At 39.5% G+C, this 18,998-nt stretch overlaps 1 protein-coding gene across 1 annotated transcript in view; it reads left to right on the top strand.

Annotated features, from left to right (window-relative positions):
* The first annotated feature begins 1,909 nt into the window (after positions 1-1,909).
* Positions 1,910-18,998, top strand: part of LOC129245961 (protein gooseberry-neuro) — a 114,028-nt gene continuing 96,939 nt past the window's right edge. Inside the window, exons 1-2 of the mRNA XM_054884419.1 lie at positions 1,910-2,029; positions 8,973-9,286. Coding sequence (XP_054740394.1) covers positions 1,966-2,029; positions 8,973-9,286 — 378 coding nt within the window. The 5' untranslated portion in view covers positions 1,910-1,965. The remainder of the gene's footprint in view (positions 2,030-8,972; positions 9,287-18,998) is intronic.

Here is an 18,998-nt window from a genome sequence, read left to right on the forward strand (position 1 = left end):
TACTTTTTGCCCACAGGTAAACACAAAAAATATTAGTCCTGGCAATCCCAATAAGGATAATGGAAAACTTTTATCAAATTATTGCATTGTCATCGGTCCTTGATAGGTGTGCAAAATTTCAAGTCGATCAGATGTTTAGAAGCCAGTTAAAATTAAGCTCAAAGATTCCGTTACATACATACATACAACCCGACCTAATAAAAGTGTGTTAAAAAGCATTAGAGGAAACAGAGTTGTTTACATATAAACAAAGAAAAAACATTATCCTCAGCTCTAAAATGCTGTCCAATCAAAAACTGATTATAACTGATTGACTGAGGACCTAGTAGAGTTACCCCATATGCGCGCCTTTTTGGAAAATAAATATTTGCCAGACTTTCAAATAATTTTTTTGTTACGTTCATTTCTTCTATTTATTCCATTCGAGAATAAATTTGTACGTAAACTGTTTGATTTTCATAAAATTAGTTCGATCTGAAGCTACATCACTGTTCACCGCATTGAACAAGTGACGGTGCATCGCTCTCCGACTAGCGCTCTCTAACAACGCGCTCACTGCCATTTAGCCTCGCCACACTTTTGATCGTTGCCATTGTTGGCCGCTGTTGCTGCTACTGCACTCACCACTCACACCACAATCGCTGCCGTCAATACATATGTTTGTTAATTTCCTCTCACCATTGCGCCGCACGATGCTTTGATATCAAACCGGTTACTTACTACCACCCAGACCCTTTCGCGTGTGATTAGTTTACATTGCGCGCAGCAACAAACACATGGGCATATCAGCAATGCCCGCCTCCTGCTATGCACATGAAAGCACACACATGCAAACACATATTTTGGAGCAAATATGTGTTGTTGCTTTCATAGTTGTTGGTAAGTGAGCGCCAGGCGTTTCTCCACAGCCACCACCATTTAGTTTACATGCATAGCTGTTATAACAACACAAACAAACACATTTTCAACCACAATTGAATACAATCCAATCGCGTCGCGGCAATTCGCTATCGCCACGTTGTTGTTGTTGCACTCAATACTTTTATTTTTGGTATGTTGATTTTCATTTGTTATTTGTTGTTGTTTGCTTACTTTTGTCGTGTTTTATTTGTATTGGTATTGATTTTTTTATTGTTGTTGTTGTTTTAGCTTACTGGGAGCAAACCAGTTCCGGAGTGTGGAGTCGATCGCGCGCCTTTTTGCCTTAGCGCGATGCGTCACAACGCGGCTTCGCTAATTTATGCTCGCGCGCTCTTTTAGTTGTGCACCGAATGCCGTGCGGCTTGATCGCCAGATTGCGGCGCGAGTACCTCCATCCCAACGTACGTACCATTGGCGTATTTTTTTGTGCAACGGCAAGCGAATTAGACCACAAAGCGGGAGACAAACACAAACTCGTCGTTCGAACCAAAGCAAAGAATCGACTTCCGTCGGATGTTGGATGCCCATACGTACAAACGCGCGCGACTACACCAACAAAACGACTTTTGTGTGAGGCATCGTCGGTACAGTGAAAAGAATACAAAGAGTAGGTGGCGCGCATTTTGGAACCTTTTGAACTTATTTACCCCACTCATGAACAACCGGTTGCTGGCGCGGCAGGCGCAACTTTCGATTCGTTGTGACTCTAAGCGGTGCAATGTTTACTGATTTCGGATAGAAGACGAAACTATCGCATAAAATCGTTAATTCTTTGAAATGTTTTTCAAATAAGTAAATTTTCGTGTGTTACCAGAGTTTGCGGGATTACTGCGCTGCAATATGAATACTAAACAAAGTGCAATCAAATGAAAAATATTAAGTTTTTCAATAAGCCGAAAGTGTAAATTTTAATAAAAAAGTGAGCAATGAAGTTAATTCATATTTAATATACGAATACACATACAAATACATAAAAAAGTGAACATATATTTAAAAAAAAAGTTCCTGTTAAGACACAACGCAAAGCTTCATAAAATTCACAAAATGGATATGACCAGCGCGAATTCGTTAAATATGCGTCCTTTCTTCTCCGGCTATCCATTTCAAGGTAAAAGAAACATTATTTTTTTACTTTATTTAAATCAGACAACTTCCGCCGGCTGCCTTAGCTGCATAGGTTTGCGCGTGATCCTCCTTCCATGTGGCCTCCAAATTTGAGAAAAACTACATGAAAAGTTTTTCTGCTGTATGACCGCCTAGCTCGTAAAGCGTTTCTACCATGAAATACGTCTGCTGTAAACAAATTATCATTTGGAGGTGCAATGAAACTGTGTGCCTTTCAATTATGGGAGGAAAAAGTATGCACCTGACCAGTACACATATCACTTTCAGTCTACTCAGATGTGGCTAGTAACGCTAGAATTCAAAATAACTAAATATTTTTCGAAAACAGAAATAGCCGTCGCATTTTTACAGTCATAAATTTCTAAAAGCGGCAGGCTAATCACCTACCCTGTCAGAAACCGAAACAGATTAACGAAACCAACGCAAGACTCTTGTCGAGACCCTATGCTTCCGAGAGGAGTGAACAAGGAAAAACAAATATAAAGTAACAAATTCTCGAGTCTCATTGTTAGAATTTATTTCCATATCGTATATTCTCCAACTACTCGTTACTGATCACTTGCTGGCCTTTCTTTATTTGAAAATTTCGAAAATTTGGAATCTTAAAAGTCGAGATTTTTTTTTTAGTGTAGATGGAAATGTTTTCCTTCTCGATTTTTATCCATTTAAGATGTAGATAATTGGACGCTTATACAGGCTATCTGCCTATTAAAAGTGGCATCACTATCTTATATTTCATGTCTAGAGTAGATCTTGAGCCGGGAGCCTATCGAATGACAGTCACAGGGGTACTCCACTTGACTACGGCGGCAGAAATAAAAATTGCCAAAAATAAGTTTTGTACCTGTGAGGTGATTAAACTTCATATCACTGAAAAATTTTTAAATTCAACTTTATTAATGATTTTTCAGGTTTTTGAGCCTTCTTTTCAAAAATTTTTTTAGCCTTCTTTTAAAACTTCCGTTGCTATTACACAACTGTGACCGCAAAAACTTTCTAACATGGAAATGCAGCATCAAACTGAAGAAAGTGCTTGACAACATCAATGCTTTGAGGTCTTGCGGCTAAACTGTGCAACAAACGTGATCTTTAAGCTCATTTTGCTTTCAACAATTTTTTGTTTGCCGCCATAGTACCCGAAAACTAGTGATCAATTTAGAGATATCGGATTTAAAATTGAAATAAAGCAACGAAATTTCAAATTAATTGGGCAATCGCCATAATTTTTGTGTAGAACATTTCATTACTTTTATTTTTTTTCAATAATTCCTTCCAAATATTCGCCGCAACTGCGCCGTAATTCGGTCATCCGTAAACACCAAATTCAGAATGACTCTCTACTACGATCGGTATGTGAATAACTTTAGTAATGTGAGATCGATCGCTCACCGAAACGACGACGCAGTAAATCCATTGTTTCACGGGCTGTATTGGTAGTGGCGTCGACCTGTGGGAACCAAATGTTGTGGAAATCACAAATGGGGCTGTCTTCAATGGATATAATGCGCGCTCTTGCATGGCTTCGGGTTGCTCTTCAGCCCAAATATGGCAATTTTCTTTATTGACTTAGCCATCAAGCCAAAAATGGGCCTCATCGCTGAACATCGCTAAAATGGTCTGTGCGCGCGATGAAGAACTCTCACAGAGCGTTGATTTTCGTAATAAAATTGTACGATTTGTAAACGTTGTTGAGGATGGAATATCAATGAATACTGAAAAAATTGACGTATTTAGTTTGACAGTACTGAGTTGCCCATATTCGACGGACCCATGTGTTTTTTTTTTTAATCAAAGAAAAACACAATTTTTTTGATGTTGACGAAAATAATCATTTTATTTGGTTCAAGTAGATTTGTTGACATCACTTTTTGAATGTGACATCTCTCAAATGGTCGCCTTGAACCTGTACGGCGTATTGTGCCCGTTTTGCAGCATTTTCGATAGTTTTAGCTAACATTTCGGCTGGAATAGCGGCTATTTCCTCACGGATGTTATTCTTGAGCTCTTCTATGGTCTTTGGCTTATTAATATACACCTTTGATTTTAAATATCCCCACAAGAAGAAATCAGGTGGCGTTAAATCGGGCGAACGCGGCCACTGGCCAGTCAAAATCGCCATTTTTCGACATCAAACGACGAGGAAATAATCTCTTCAAAAAATCGATGGTGGTGCGAACTGTGTGTGATGGAGCGCCGTCTTGGTGAAACCAGAACTGCCTCATACGCTTTCGACGAATAATTGGCATCACAAAAGTGGTTATCATATCGCGATAACGCTCCTGATTGACGGTAACAGCTTGACCATCTTCATTTTCGAAGAAAAACGGCCCAATAATCGTTTTCGCACTAATTCCGCACCAAACAGGACTTTACCGTCGTAAAGAGTTACCTCTTGAATTCCATGAGGATTTTCAGTGGTGTAAATATGGCAATTTTGCTTGTTTACCGTCCCATTCAATGAGAAATGAGCCTCATCGGGCATGATGATTTTGTTCCAAAATTGCTCGTCATCTTCAGCCATTTCGATGACTCTTTGGGCCCATTCCAATCGACGAGGCTTGTCCTCTATCAAAAGATACAGGGTTGCCAGATGGGTCCGTCGAATATGGGCAACCTTGTAGTTACGCGTGATCTGTGAAAAAACCCTATTGGAAAAAGCACCTCCTATCTCATCACCTTTTATTTCTTTACATATTTTTTTAAATTTAATCATTTTGTGGATAACTCACTTAGTAATTTTGCAACAGTAGTATGCCCAACGACCGACACTTCAGCGTAAAAGATCTTTTGTGTTCTACTACATGTTTCCGAAGTAACTAATACCAGTCCTATTGACTGGCATTTTTGCCGTTGAATGTATTTTAACCTAGGCTATTCCCTGCCTCAGGCCGAGAATTGGTTGGAAGCCAAATTTTTTCAGTAAATTTTCCGATTTGTGGAGAAATTTCGGAATATCTGCAACAGGAAAATTATTGATTTCATTCGAATCCACTTATTCTCGATGCAAGCTGTGCAATCTTATCTTTTGTCAAGGCAATACAATTGGACAGGTTATTTATAAATATTGGCGTGTACACCCTTTTTGAGTATTTGACCGAGCTCCTCCTTCTATTTGTGGTATTGTGGCGTGTCTTGATGTTCTTCCACAAATGGACAAGCTTTGCTCTGTGGTTTTATCATCCTACATCAAATCATGTCTCATTCCCTTTTGCCTTTTGGCAAAATAAAAACAGTGTTGCTCGACGGTGCCAACTAATGTTTTTTATAATAGTAAATATGCAAATTGTGCCAATTTATTTTCTGACTTTTTATGCTCTAATTTTGAACCCGATTTGGACTTTGATTCTAGTTTGTCCTCTAATAGTTCTTCATTTCTTAATTTTGGCTTCTTTTTTTTTTGTCGGGACAACTAGCAAGTGCAGCACTCAGACATTAATTGAGTCCATTGTACTACACTTGGCTAATTTTAGCTTACTGCGCCTATTTGTTACTGATGCCGCCAATGGTATTATGAAGCTTAAGTCCACATCGAAAACTGACTTCGTTGGTTTCTGGGCTATCTTGCTGAAGAACTGCTTGTGTCTTGTTGAGCCGCCTACAATTAAATATATTTAATAAATCGTTGTACGCTGGCATCTTTATTGATGACTGGAAGTTGACGCCCTTTTCCTCTTTATTTAAGAGTGGAAATAAAAACTATGTTAGAAATCAAAGGCCGATTACGAAGTTCTCGTCTATGCCAAAAGCTTTTGAGATAACTGTGAATGATAATTTTGATATTTTGCTGTCAACGACCGAATATCTACCAACCAGCATAGTTTGATTGCTAGCTGTTCTACGGTCACTAATTTGTCTACTTTCAATGATTACTGCATTTCTGCTTTCCAGTACAGATCACAAGTTGGAACAAATTATTTAAAGACTTGGGTGTTATTTTTGGCTCTAAGTTGAATTTCCCTAGCCACGTTTTTTTTCCTTGTTCACTCCTCTCGGGAGCAAAGGACCTCTACAAGACTTGTCTTGCGTTGGTTTCGTTAATCTATTTGATTTCTGGCAGGGTAGGTGATTAGCCTGCCACGTCATAGGATGGTCATATTCGTTGCTCTGCATTTAGTAACCCACACACTCTCAAAACATTGTGCTGTGAGTTTGTTAGATAGAGATTAGGGTATGCCGCAGTTATTTGGAGGCCGGTCCAAATAAATATCTCTAATCGGACTGAGAGATTTCACAAATTTTGTTTTCATTTTGCGCTCTGGCTCTAAACTTTTCTGAACCTTTACCATCGTCCCGCTCTCGATGTTTATGTATTGACTTAAAAACACTTGATAGCAAACGATCTATTCTATGATGCACATTTATTATTCAGATCATCACTGAAACTATTGAGTGTCCTTCGCTTTTGAATAAAACTCAGTTTAATGTTCCTAATATGAAACTTCGACAGCACGAAACCTTGAAAATTGGCATCTCGAGAACCAATTACAGGATGCATGCTTCGATTTCTAGGGCATATTTTGACATTCCCTATAGCTTTAAGCCTTTTGACTTGACGGAATTCTTGTGAGACTTTCCAATTGGTAATTCTTTAAGTATTTTCCCAACTATTGACACTGAACTTAGTTTAACTCCCTTAGTCTTATAGCTATCCTGCTAAAATTGTGCACAGGACAGTTTTTTTTAATATGTCCACATACGCCGATGACTTAGTCCTAATGGTATCGCGACCGGGCTGTACTCAGTCGCTGGACTACCACTTATGGCCTCCGAGTCAACTCTGACAAAACGGAGCTGGTGCTATTTACCAGAAAATATGAACCTCCACCCTTTCGACTTCCAATATTAAACAACCACGACCTACCGATCCCATCGGAAGTTAGGTATCTTGAAGTGATACTTGACTCCAAACTCCATTGGAAGCTACACATTGAAAATCGGGTAAAGAAGGCCAGTATAGCTTTCTACTCCTGCAGATCTGTGTTCGGTAAAAAATGGGGGTTCACGCCACAGATCGTGCCGTGGATGTACAACGCAGTGGTTTTGTCAATTTTAACGTATGTATGCCTAGTTTGGAGGGAAGCTCTTTGGAAGGGTTATAATATCACTAAGAGAATGCAAAGGACTGCATGCATTGGCATCACCGGAGCATGTAAAACTTGTAAAACTTGCTGTCCTGAATGTCCTTTGGCACTTACTTCCCATAGACTTTTACGTTATTGCCATCGCAGCTCAAAGTGCAATCAGGTAGGCCTCTGGAGGCAATCTCTTAAGGGACATGGTAGCATTTTCGGGCAGCTAACAACGTATTGATCCGAACCTCGGAGAGATCTCTCTATCCGCAAACTAGAGTTTTAGGATCGTGCTAGGGCAATCTTTCCAAATAGGCAGGATTGTATCGAGGGGAAAATCTGCATCGAAGCTTGTACCTCTGCCTTCACTGACGGCTCCAAGATGGAATCGGGAGTCGGATCAGGGTATTCTTTAAATCAGCCAACTTATCTATCTCCCTTAAACTGCAGAATACTGCTAGTGTTTTTCAAGCAGAAGTCTTTACGAACCTGCAAGCATGCAAAATGCTTAGAGAACGCGGGAGCGAGGAAGATATTAACACTTTCTCCGATAGTCAAGCCGCGATCAAGGCTCTGAAGATGCCATGGCGCAGAACGAAATTAGTAAACTCCTGTAAAGATCAAATATCTTGGATGTGCAGGTAACATTTCTCTGATCTGAGTTCCAGGTCATAGGAACTCTAGAGGGAAATGGAATTGCTGATGAGCTTGCCAGGAAGGGGACTGAATTGGCCTAAGAGACCTTCTACCCAGTCATCGGCATCCCCTGACAGTTGTTAAAGGAGAACTGCACGAATTATTTCTCAGGAAAGCGCAGAAAATATGGAGCTCCATTTTTACATGTGCTATTTCGAAAACCCTTTGGTCCCAGTACACTATACGAAGGACTCAGAAAGTTCTTTGGACTCCTCGCCCTTTAATTTTTAAACCCGTGGTTGTGTTTACCGGTCACTGGACGATCGGCACACACGCGGAAAAGCTAGGGTTACTATTTAACCCCACTGCAGAAGCTTTCTTCAGAGAAGGAAGGCTGCCGTGTGTGGCAGCTAGACGATTAAAGTCACTGGGTGTTCCTTTCGTCGACACCCTGGGTCGGTGCGCCAACCTAAATCAACAGCTCTGGCTGACTGCAGATATCTGCCTGTTGGAGGTCTCATAATGGTATCAAAACGGCGCTTAAGAGCTGCTTGAGGAGTGCCAGGCTGGAACTTCAACCATTTCACCTACCTACCTACCTATGGCCCCAGTAACTTCTGAAAATGTTTTGTTGTTATTGCAGCATCATAAGCATTCCCCATACATGTACGGGGAGTGCTGTTTTGCTGAAATGTTAGTGCAGGTCGTTTCGGTAATGAAGAACCGCCTGCCGGGTCACTTCAATATATGACACAAGGCTGTTTGAGCCTTCAGCGGCTCAAGGTCTATTTTCCAATGCCGTTATCTTTGAGTCTGGATCCAATCTAACAAAACGAAGGAAGCCTCTGATTTAAGGAGACTTGAATGAAGTGAATTATTTATATGCAAAAACTTTTACGCAGAAAAAAGTGGAAAATCCGCACACGAAAAATGTAATTTTGCCGTTTTTTGTTCTCCATTATAAAATTGGTGGTTCTGCTTGAAAGGTTTGCGCTCCACTAAACTCGCATTCGAGCGAACACATGGCATTTATTCTGTATAGAGACTTCCGAAGTAATCGACTTTTTCCATTGTGGAAGTAAGCTCTTTCCCATTCATCACCCCTCACAAGTTGTACAAATTTTAAGTGCCATTTTAGAAATTTACTTTAATAAAATTACATTCAGAGTTCTTACACTTAACCAACCAAACAAATTTAATGAAAAATTCTCCCCCTTACAGGTCAGGGTCGCGTCAACCAACTTGGCGGCGTATTCATTAACGGAAGACCGCTACCGAATCATATTCGTTTGAAAATCGTCGAAATGGCCGCTAACGGCATAAGACCCTGTGTGATCTCACGCCAGCTACGCGTTTCGCATGGTTGTGTGTCGAAAATATTAAATCGTTACCAGGAAACCGGTTCAATACGGCCGGGTGTAATAGGCGGTTCTAAACCGAAGGTTACATCGCCGGAAATTGAAACGCGTATCGAGGAGTTGCGCAAAGCGAATCCAGGCATATTCAGTTGGGAGATACGCGAGAAACTGATCAAGGTGAGTAAGAAATTATTTTTATATTAATTGAAGTAGTTAAATGTTCGGGTTGGGAGGCTAAATACTTATGCATTTACTTTATTATGTTCGTGAGTTGGATATGAATGTAACTAGGCACGGGTCTCAGAGCTCTACTCAAAAGTCTCCGAGCTCGAAATAAATAAATAAATAAAATTAATAAATAAATATTAATGTTTATTGCAAGACTGTTAATAATTTATTTTTAATTGTTTCCCCCTTAACAAATATGAGTTTTGAACTAGAAATCTAAAACAGCGCCTGAATTCCTAAAAATACAATCCAAACCCTATGAGATATGGCAATTAAGTTGCAGAAATTTAGATATAACTCGAGAGCAGTTCATATTGCATGCACTTGTAAGCATTTCCCTGAAAATATAATATCTTCCTTTAGCTCCACTCGCAGCCTGAAGTCGTTAGCAAGTTTGGTTTGTGTTCCACGTGCCTTTTCGGAAGTACATTTTTAGTGGCATCATGGAAATGAAGGACATGTAATGAAACATGTAAGAATGAAACATGTAAGAATCGATCTACAAAGACTGCTTGTCCGGCATTCAGAGTGGCAGTGGCGATTGAATGAGTCGGGTAGTCAATGGAGAGGAGACTTGGATATCTAGGAATGACTCTAAGGCACGTAAAAAAAACTCAACAGCTTTTGGAAAAGGGTGAGAAGTGCCAGGAAAAGCTAGAATGTCTAAGCCGTAATTAGAAATGCCAGTTGGATATTTAAGAATGATCACGAGACCCTTAATCGAAGGCAGAAGCCAGCAGTGGGCGTAAAAGCGTGCGAAGCGTTAACAAAACCGAGGAGTCCAAGCCGCGGCTAACGGCAGTTTTTCTTTGTTTATTTATGGTCGCTACATCATTTATCGTGAATGAGTTCTTACAGGACAGAATGTGATTCGATTGCTCTCTATTGATATTCCGAAGCGGTGCACAGTGGAGATTTTCTGACACATTTTATTCGAAAATGGATACAGTATCCAATTTTTGACCAATTTAATAATTTTTTTTTTTTTATGGCCCGTTAATGATTTAGGAAGAGCTTGTCTAGGCCCAAAATTTTTTTTTTTATTATATTAAAACACTCGCTTGAATACGGATATTTTTATGATATTTCAGTAAAACTAAAAAAAACTGCATGTATGCAAATTTGACGATGAGCATGCATTTTTCGTGGGCGGCCTGAACTCGCTGAGGTAGGCTGGATCTTACCCAAGACGATAGGTCGGCCCATCCCTCGTTCATTGGGCAAACGTTTTTTGGCAAAAATTGGCAAAACTTGGCGCACCCACTCTATAGCCGCGATACCACCCTCTAGGATGTTTTGTTATTTCTCAAGCCAACATCGCACCTCTAGGACGACATCCTTCTCATGGCATCATTCAGGTGGCCAAGAAAGCTATAACGGCAGTAATTACTAAATGTGCACTTCCAAACATAAGACCAACAATGGAGTCATTCTGTAAAGCTAGAGGCAGACTACTTTGAACCCCGACAGCGAATTTATTTGCCACATCATACAACGAATAAGGGCTAGCTGCTCCAATGGCTAGGTCATGCCATCTCCTACAAATGTACCAGTTTTGAAAGCACTCGATGCTTTCACTCTTTCTCTGGATTACGCCAACAACTATCTGGAAAGATGATTTCATTTGCAGAAATTCACTTGAGTGAGAAAAGCTCAGCCACTCAGTGAAGCTCTAAGCAAAGTTTCTTGAAAAGCTAGCCAAATCTATTTAGAACAGATATATGGGCACGCACGTTGGTAGAGATTAGTAGTAGGCATTTAAAATATTCCGCTTAAATAAAAAAAATTCAAAAATTCGAAAATATAAAAACTGGAATTATTATTGTTCAGATGTTCATAAGGGAATGTAAAAGGTTATAGAAATCTGAAAAGGCAGCTATCAGCGTTCTATATCCTCGATCCTACTCTCACGTCCACGTGGCATAGCCTGGTAACATGAGCGATCATAGTTGAAGTACCTCGCCTTCTCCACTGGGGAGTCATGGTCAGAGCTAACGAGAGGGAAAGCTTTGTGGAAGTTATTTTGGCATATACAACTTAAAGGCCTTCCGAAGCTTGCACGTCTGTCTCCGAGTGAGCGGTTGCAAAAAGCGTCTATTGTTCAGGCTAGAAGCGGCCTCATGCTGTTAAGTACCTGGTCATCTTACCCATGGAGTTCACCTTCCTCAAGCTTGTAACTTATGGTGGTATTACACGATTTTCGAAGAACAGATATAAAAAGAAGGGCAACAGCGGAATATGTGGACATTCTTTGCTTTAGAAAGACTAAATGGAGATTTGGTGGTAAGTCCCTTACCCCACTCTTCCCGAAGTGGAAAGAGAGTGGCAAAGTTCCTTTTGAATGTTACCGCTGGGACGATGTAATCATAATAGAGAAGTATTGACTAATTATTTATTAATGTTTTAATTTAAATTATTTTTTTATAAAAGTATAGTTCATTCTGTGATAGAGACAATATTAATCCATGTTTCAAACTTTGTACAAAATTTGTAAGAATTTGACAAATTTTCATCGAAATTTAAATTATTTAATCAGAATTCAGACTAAAAAAAATTGGGATCGCAGCTTTAAAGTCTATTAAATTCTAGTATATTATAACAAAAAGTAAGTTTAAGTTGGTTCAAAATTGTTGCTGATTTTTGTAAATTTTTTTTGTCTGACGGTGTTGCTTATTTTCTCCATATAAAAACAGTTTGAGGACTTTTTATATGAAAAAAATTTATAAAAATAATCGGGATGCTCTAGCAACTTAAAGTTAGAATTTTATTAAAATTTAAAATTTTTGAATTAGAATTCAGATAAAGAAAAATTTCGGATCTTAGCTTTGAAGTCTATTAAATTCTAGTATAACAAAAAGTAAGTTTGAGTTGGTTCAAAAGTGTTGCTGATTTTTGTGAATTTTTTTTTTGTCTGGCAGTGTTGCCTATTTTCTCCATATATAAAAAAGTTTGTGGATTTGTTATATGGAGAAAATTTATATTTATTTACAACTTAAAGTTTGAAGTTTATTAAGTAAAATTTAATGGACCTTAAAACTGCGTTCCAAAATTTTTTGCTTTTTTGTTTTTGTAATACTGACTTAGAAATTTAAAATTCTGATGAAATGTTTTTCGAATTTTTCCAATTTTCGCATAAAGTGTGAAATTTGCATTCGTATGGTCTTTGCTAGAAAATGAGCTATATAGTAAATTTATAAAAAAAAGTAATAATGAACATTAAAAAGAAGAAAAATAATAAAATCTGTTCATAATATTAAGATTCCATTTTATTTTTTACGGCTTGTAGTTAAAATGGTTATGTGTCCTACTCACTCCCACGAAGGAATGATGGGAAACTGCAAAGATTTGGGGGAGGCGTGGAGTGCAAAAACAAAAGGAAACTGAAATTGAAATACTCCCATGCAAGAGCATTTGCCCTAAGGGCGTCGCATGCTGTGGTGTTTATTCAAAATCTTGCGAAAAAGTAGACCGGAAGTGTTGGCCATACACGACACACAAACACACACATGCGAAGTTATAAAAGAACATTCATTCTTATATACATATAGAAATGTAAGTATGGGTGTGTGTGTGTGCGTGTTTCAATATTAGCGAATGTTGTTTGCACCTTGCCACCACTGTTGCCGACTTTGAGCTCGACGTCAACGTCGTTGTCGTAGGACGCGTTTCGGTGTATAATCGATTTATCAACGCTCTGAATGCCTTGCGGCAGCAGTCTTGCAGCAAATACGAATTTATGTATGTATGCGTTTATGTGGTACGTGCGTTTTTAATGTCGATCTCTTTTTTTACATTTGTCGTATTATATTGATTCTCTTTTTTTTTATTTTTTTTTGCCATCGCTGACGCCTTGCCTCGCTTTTCTTCTGCGCTCTTAACAGTTTTGTCGTACAATTTTGTCAATGAGTCTCGTTTCGTTCCATTTCTTTGGGTTTCGTTATACCTACCGTCGGCAAGATGGCCAAGGCACGCAATGTTCAATCGATGCGACTGTTGTGTCACCAGCAACGTGCCAACAAACAAAGGCAGCGGGTGGTAGGCAATGAATGGTAGGCGGCTATCTTCAAGGACACAACGCATGTGCACTCCAGCACACACAGAGGAGCATGTGTACGGACATACTTATAAGGAGGACTCATTGACAACACCGATTGCCACGTGACTTTCTGGAATTTCGGAAGTCAGCACTTTCATTTTGCGTCGTCCTTTGCATATTAGTGTATGTGTCTGTGTATAGGTGTGTGCCTCAAAGTTGATACTTTATGCGGTTACTTGCCACCGCTGATCTTTTGTGTGCTATTTAACTGCTATCATTGTTCTATGGTTATGCCATTTTTGCATGTCCTTGCATATTTTTTTTTTGCTGCCGTGCTCCATTGAAGTTTTGCACACATACACATACATACATGCATACAGACTTTTTAACCCCACCACATGCAGTTTCTTTGTATTTGCTTGCAAATTAACTATTTGTCCTTCGTAGCTTCTGTTGGTCATTGGATTTTATGTGCGGATATATTTTTTGAATCAAATTTTATTGCTTCCGGCCCACCTGAGCATTTGAGGTTCAGAAAATGTCCTCATGGTGGCGGTGTATCAAAAGGAATTTTGAAGCGACTGTTTTGCATTTTTAGGCATTTATCTAAATAGAATAACCTCTTGTTGTCACAACTTCAGAGCACGAGCTATGTCGAAAATGTTAAAATACATTGGCTCAAACACGAATGGTGTATGTTTGTGTGTAAATACAGACATACCCACATATACATTTAGGGTGAATTCCTCGTCATACTAAAAAAATCTGCATTGCCGTTTATTTGTAAAATTTATTATAAAGGGTGGTTAAGTTTTAAGGGCCGGTATTGATTTTGAATAAAATAAAAATTGTTTAAGAAATTATTATCATTTTTCCTTATTATGGTAGGTAATATTGGAATGATTCAATTAAGTATGGAACAAAATATCGGCCAAATGACCGCCGCGACCTCGGTGGCACACCTCCATCCGACGGTCCAAATTTTCGATGACGCTGAGGAATAATTGAGGTTCTATGCCGTTAATGTGCCGAATTATCTCATCCTTTAGTTCTTGAATTGTTGCTGGCTTATCGACGTACACCTTTTCTTTCAAATAACCCCAAAGAAAGAAGTCCAACAGTGTCGTTTACGTTTAGGTGAGGTTCACATTCAATATCGGCCCTTTATTTTAAGACCTTCACCAAAATATTGCGGAACTGCGCCGAAAAGCAGTGTAAGCTGCTCCCAAAATCTCTCTATATTATTTCTGTTGACAAAATATTAAAACATTTTTATGCAGGCCTTCAAAACTTCAACCCCTCTATCATCTGAGGTGATTTTTTGGGAAAAATATTTTCATAAACCATACAAGCGAATTCGCTTTTTAATGCTATTATAGAGCCAATTTTTTCAATAGCGCCTTTGCATCCCTACAAGACGACTGTTGCTTCCATTATTCTCATCCCAATGTTGGGCTTCCACGTTCGCTTTCTGTCAAGAATTAGGCCCAAATATTTCACCTTGCCTGAAAGCACCAACGAAGCGCCCCCCATTGAGGGGAGAAGAGCTCTGGGTATTTTATATTTCTCCGTAAATAAGACGACTTTCGTCTTGAGAGGATTTGCCGATAGGCCGTAGTCCACTGCCCAACTAACAACTGCGTTTAAATATCCTTGCATAAAATCGTACAAAGTTTCCAGAAACTTTCCGCTAACTATTAGTATCACAGCATCCGCGTAAGAAATCACTCTGCAGCCCCTTCTCATTAGTTTCCCTCGCTATTCATTGGCAACGATGGCCCAGAAAAATGGTGATAGGCCATCACCTTGCGGAGTACAGCCACCCAATTGCCAGTGAGGAGAGACATCACTCACCCCACCCTGCCACGATCACTCTGTCGCTAAGCATTTCGTAGATAAACCTGGTAAGGTCGGCTCCAATACCTAATTTATCCAAAAACTTAATTATTGCCTCCGACAAGACATTATTAAAAGCCCCTAAATGCCGCCGCAGCCGAATGAGTTCGTGCGTGACTACCATTCGGAACTCCGAGAGAACGTAGGTTAGAATCTCCGTGAAACACCGAAATTCAAAAAAAAATATATATATAATAGTGGTCGCCCCTCGGCAGGCAATGGCCAACCTCCGAGTGTATTGCTCATCATAAAACATATCTGCCGTTCGGAGTCGACTTGAAACTGTAGGTCCCTCCATTTGTGGAACACGCTTGGAAAATACTGCTGTGTTCTGACAGTTTGATAGGCAGCCTTATCCATACTTTTGAGCAGTAAATACTCGCTCCTACTTTATATAAAGTTTTAGAGCCGTCTGTATAGATGTGAAAAGTTCTATGGCTAGGCTTCATGCCTTTGTGCCATGCCTTCCCTTCAATTGTAGTGCGAAACCTTCTCTCCCAACCCTCATGTAGTCTGTGCAACCTGAGCTCCACTTTCCTATTGAGGTGTGACCTAAGGTTCTGTAGGTGAATACTTCAGCAGCCACCAACCTCCTCGCGAATTTCGCTGCCAGGTTTTCCGCCGTAAGATCAATAGGTGGCATGCTGAGTATCATTTCCAGCGCCGCCGTTGGAGTGGTTTTCATCGCTCTTGTTATGCACAGAGCAGCGAGTCGTTAAGGATTCAACCAGTAGCTTTAAGTATGTCAGTTTTCTTGTCGCAGTCCACCATACTAAGGCCCCAGCATACATCGGTCTAACTACTACCGTGTAGCACCAATGCATCAGAGAAGGTGATAGACCCCAAGTAACGCCCAGCATTCTTTTACATGCGTACAACGCATTACTGACCTTTTTCACCCTTTCCTCAACATTGTGCTTCCACAGCTATTTGCTGTCCAGGTACCTTGCATGATCTTTGAGAAGTAGTTCGTTGTTGCCTAACTTCGGGAGGTTCCACGTCGGGACCTTGTACTTCCTGGTAAAAAGTACCATATCCCTTTTTCCGGTGTTTATTCCTAGCTCTGCGCGTGATGTCTAATGGTGTACCGTTTTAAGTGTGTTATTCATCACATTACTGATGGATGCCACTAGTTTTGGTGCCCCTCCGTCAAATTTCTTGAGCTGTTCATTTTCTACAAGTAACCATAATAGCGGCGATAGTACCCCAGCTTGCGGAATGCCTCTGCATGCATATTTGGTGACACTCGCATCGTTCCACTCCGCTCTTATCTTCCTGCTAGTTAATAGCTGCCTTATCCATAGATAAATCGCGGGTTGCCCATTAAGTGACTCTATGCTATTTAAAATAGCATCTTTCGTCACGTTGTTAAAGGCACCTGATATCTCTAGAAATGCTGCTAGAGCAATCTCCTTATATTCTAACGCCTTTTCTATGTTTAGTACAAGTGAGTGAAGTGCAGTTTCAGTAGATCTGTCTTTAGTGTAAGCATGCTGCGCCTTGGATAATTCGTCGGGCGCAATTGTGTCTGAAATGCATGTGTCTAGAGTCTTCTCTAACGTTTTCAGGAAAAATGAGGTCAGACTAATGGGCCTGTATTCCTTCGAGTAGAGAGGGTTGCTTTTTTCAGCTCTTTCCAACTACGTAGAGTTACTATTATTTTTTTCTTCAAGACGAGCTCCAAGGTAAAACTTTTAATTAACCCCTAAGGATCCAAACAAAACTGTGTGTGAAAATATGGCCTTTTTTTTATAAATCCTTCAAAAGTAATTTTAGTTAAAAGGAAAACACAAAACGAAACTAATTTATTTTATTTTATTGAAAAAAAAAAAAAATTAAAACATCCTCAATCGGGTATACTGAGTTCAAAAAGTATGAAAATTTTCAAAACAAAATTTTTTGATGCAGAAAATAATTAAATTTTATTTATCAGGTCAGTCCATAAATTCGTGCGTTTTTTAAAGGTGGTTTTAAAATTAATAAAAAAGATGTTTAAAGTATTTATTAATCAATAATATATTTTCCTTCATTATTTACAATGTCTTCCTAACGTTTAGGCAAATTTGTCAAAAAATTGTTTGTCCTTGGAGCCAAAATACGCTTCGATATCCCTTTTTATAGCTCCTTTTGAGGAGTTACTCATATGGGATTAAAGTCCACGGAAAAGGTGATAATCACAAGGTTCAATATCCGGAGCGTATGGTGGATGCGGCATTAGCTCCCATCCGAGCTCGTTCAGCTTGCCTAATGTTTGCATTGCCGTATGAGGTCTTGCGCTGTCGTGGTGAAACAAAACTTGGCGTCTATTCACTAAAGACGGCTGATTTTTGTTAAGTGCCTCATTCAAGTTTGATAGCTGATGGGAATAATAATCAGCAGTTATCATCTGGTTTGGTTTCAGAAGTTCATAATAACAATACCGGCCAAATCCCACCATAGTAAAATATAATATTAGTTTGGGGAAAAATAAATCTCTTATTTTCTTGGTATATGGCTGTAGTGATAGATATCTCTTAAAGTGTCGATCGAAAAATTTAAAGTTTATGGTCGTTGTCAAGGTGACATTTACACTAAAAAAATGCTTCTGCTATTTTCTGTTTGTTTGTTCTCTTCTGTTGTGAGTTACCGGGTGTTAACAATGGAAGTCAACAAAGAGAAAATCCGGTACATTGTACAGTTCTTCTTTGACAAAGACTCAAGCAGCTGAACTTGTGAATGGTGTTTATGGTGCCGTTACTGTAACAGCAATTTGCGTGCAATTTTGGCTCCATCGATTCCGTTCAGGTATTTTTAGTTTTAATTTTATTAAGACGTAAAGCAAATTTCGATAATGTCTCAAATGTCGATAAAATCACAGAAATAATCGAAGTTGACCGGCATGTCAGTAGCCGTAACATCGCTCAGGAGCTAAAGATCGACAACAAAACTAAGCTGAACAAGATACAAAGTACAGCGTGTATCTTGATACAGGAGCGCTTAGCACCAGTCCTACTGAAGCGCTCAATGTACTAACTCATCTGCTGCCATTAGATTTACACCTTAAAACAATAGTTACTTGCAGCGCGGTTAGACTCAGATACATAGGAAGGTGGGCAACAAGGTTGAACGGTCACAGTAAGATCCTCCTACTGGGACCATTGCTGCTCAAAAACCTATCAGACTACACAGTTCCTGACCTTAACTTCAAGAAAGACTTTACGGTACGTTTTCCACCGAGAGCCGAATGGAGCAAAGGGAAGATGATTGGAAGACACGATATCGAAATCTATACCGATGGTTCTAAGATAAATTGTGGTGTGGGAGCTGGCTTCCATTCGGAGCCGCTCAACTTATCTCAGTCAATTCGTCTTCCTGACTATGCCAGCGTGTTCCAGGTAGAACTGTTAGCGATCAGAGAAGCATGCAAATCACTAAAATTCTACAAGGAAGTTGGTGCAAGAGTAGCTATCTTCTCAGACAGTCAAGCAGCTATAAGGGCTTTAGACTCCAACTCCATTTCATCCAAACTAGTCTTACAGTGTAGAGGGGAGCTGGAAATGCTTAGTCATTGGCTTGAAAGCACTCTGATATGGGTTCCCGATCACAGGAACATACGGGGTAATGAGATAGAAGATGACCTAGCCAGAAAAGGCTCGGCACTAGAAATAGCAGAGGCAGTAGTAGTCGCCATCCCTCTCAACACAATAAAAGCATTCATTGCTTCACACTATCATGCTTTAGCCGAAAGAA

The sequence above is a fragment of the Anastrepha obliqua genome, chromosome 4, assembly GCF_027943255.1.
Source record: "Anastrepha obliqua isolate idAnaObli1 chromosome 4, idAnaObli1_1.0, whole genome shotgun sequence".
Classification (NCBI taxonomy): Eukaryota; Metazoa; Arthropoda; class Insecta; order Diptera; family Tephritidae; genus Anastrepha; species Anastrepha obliqua.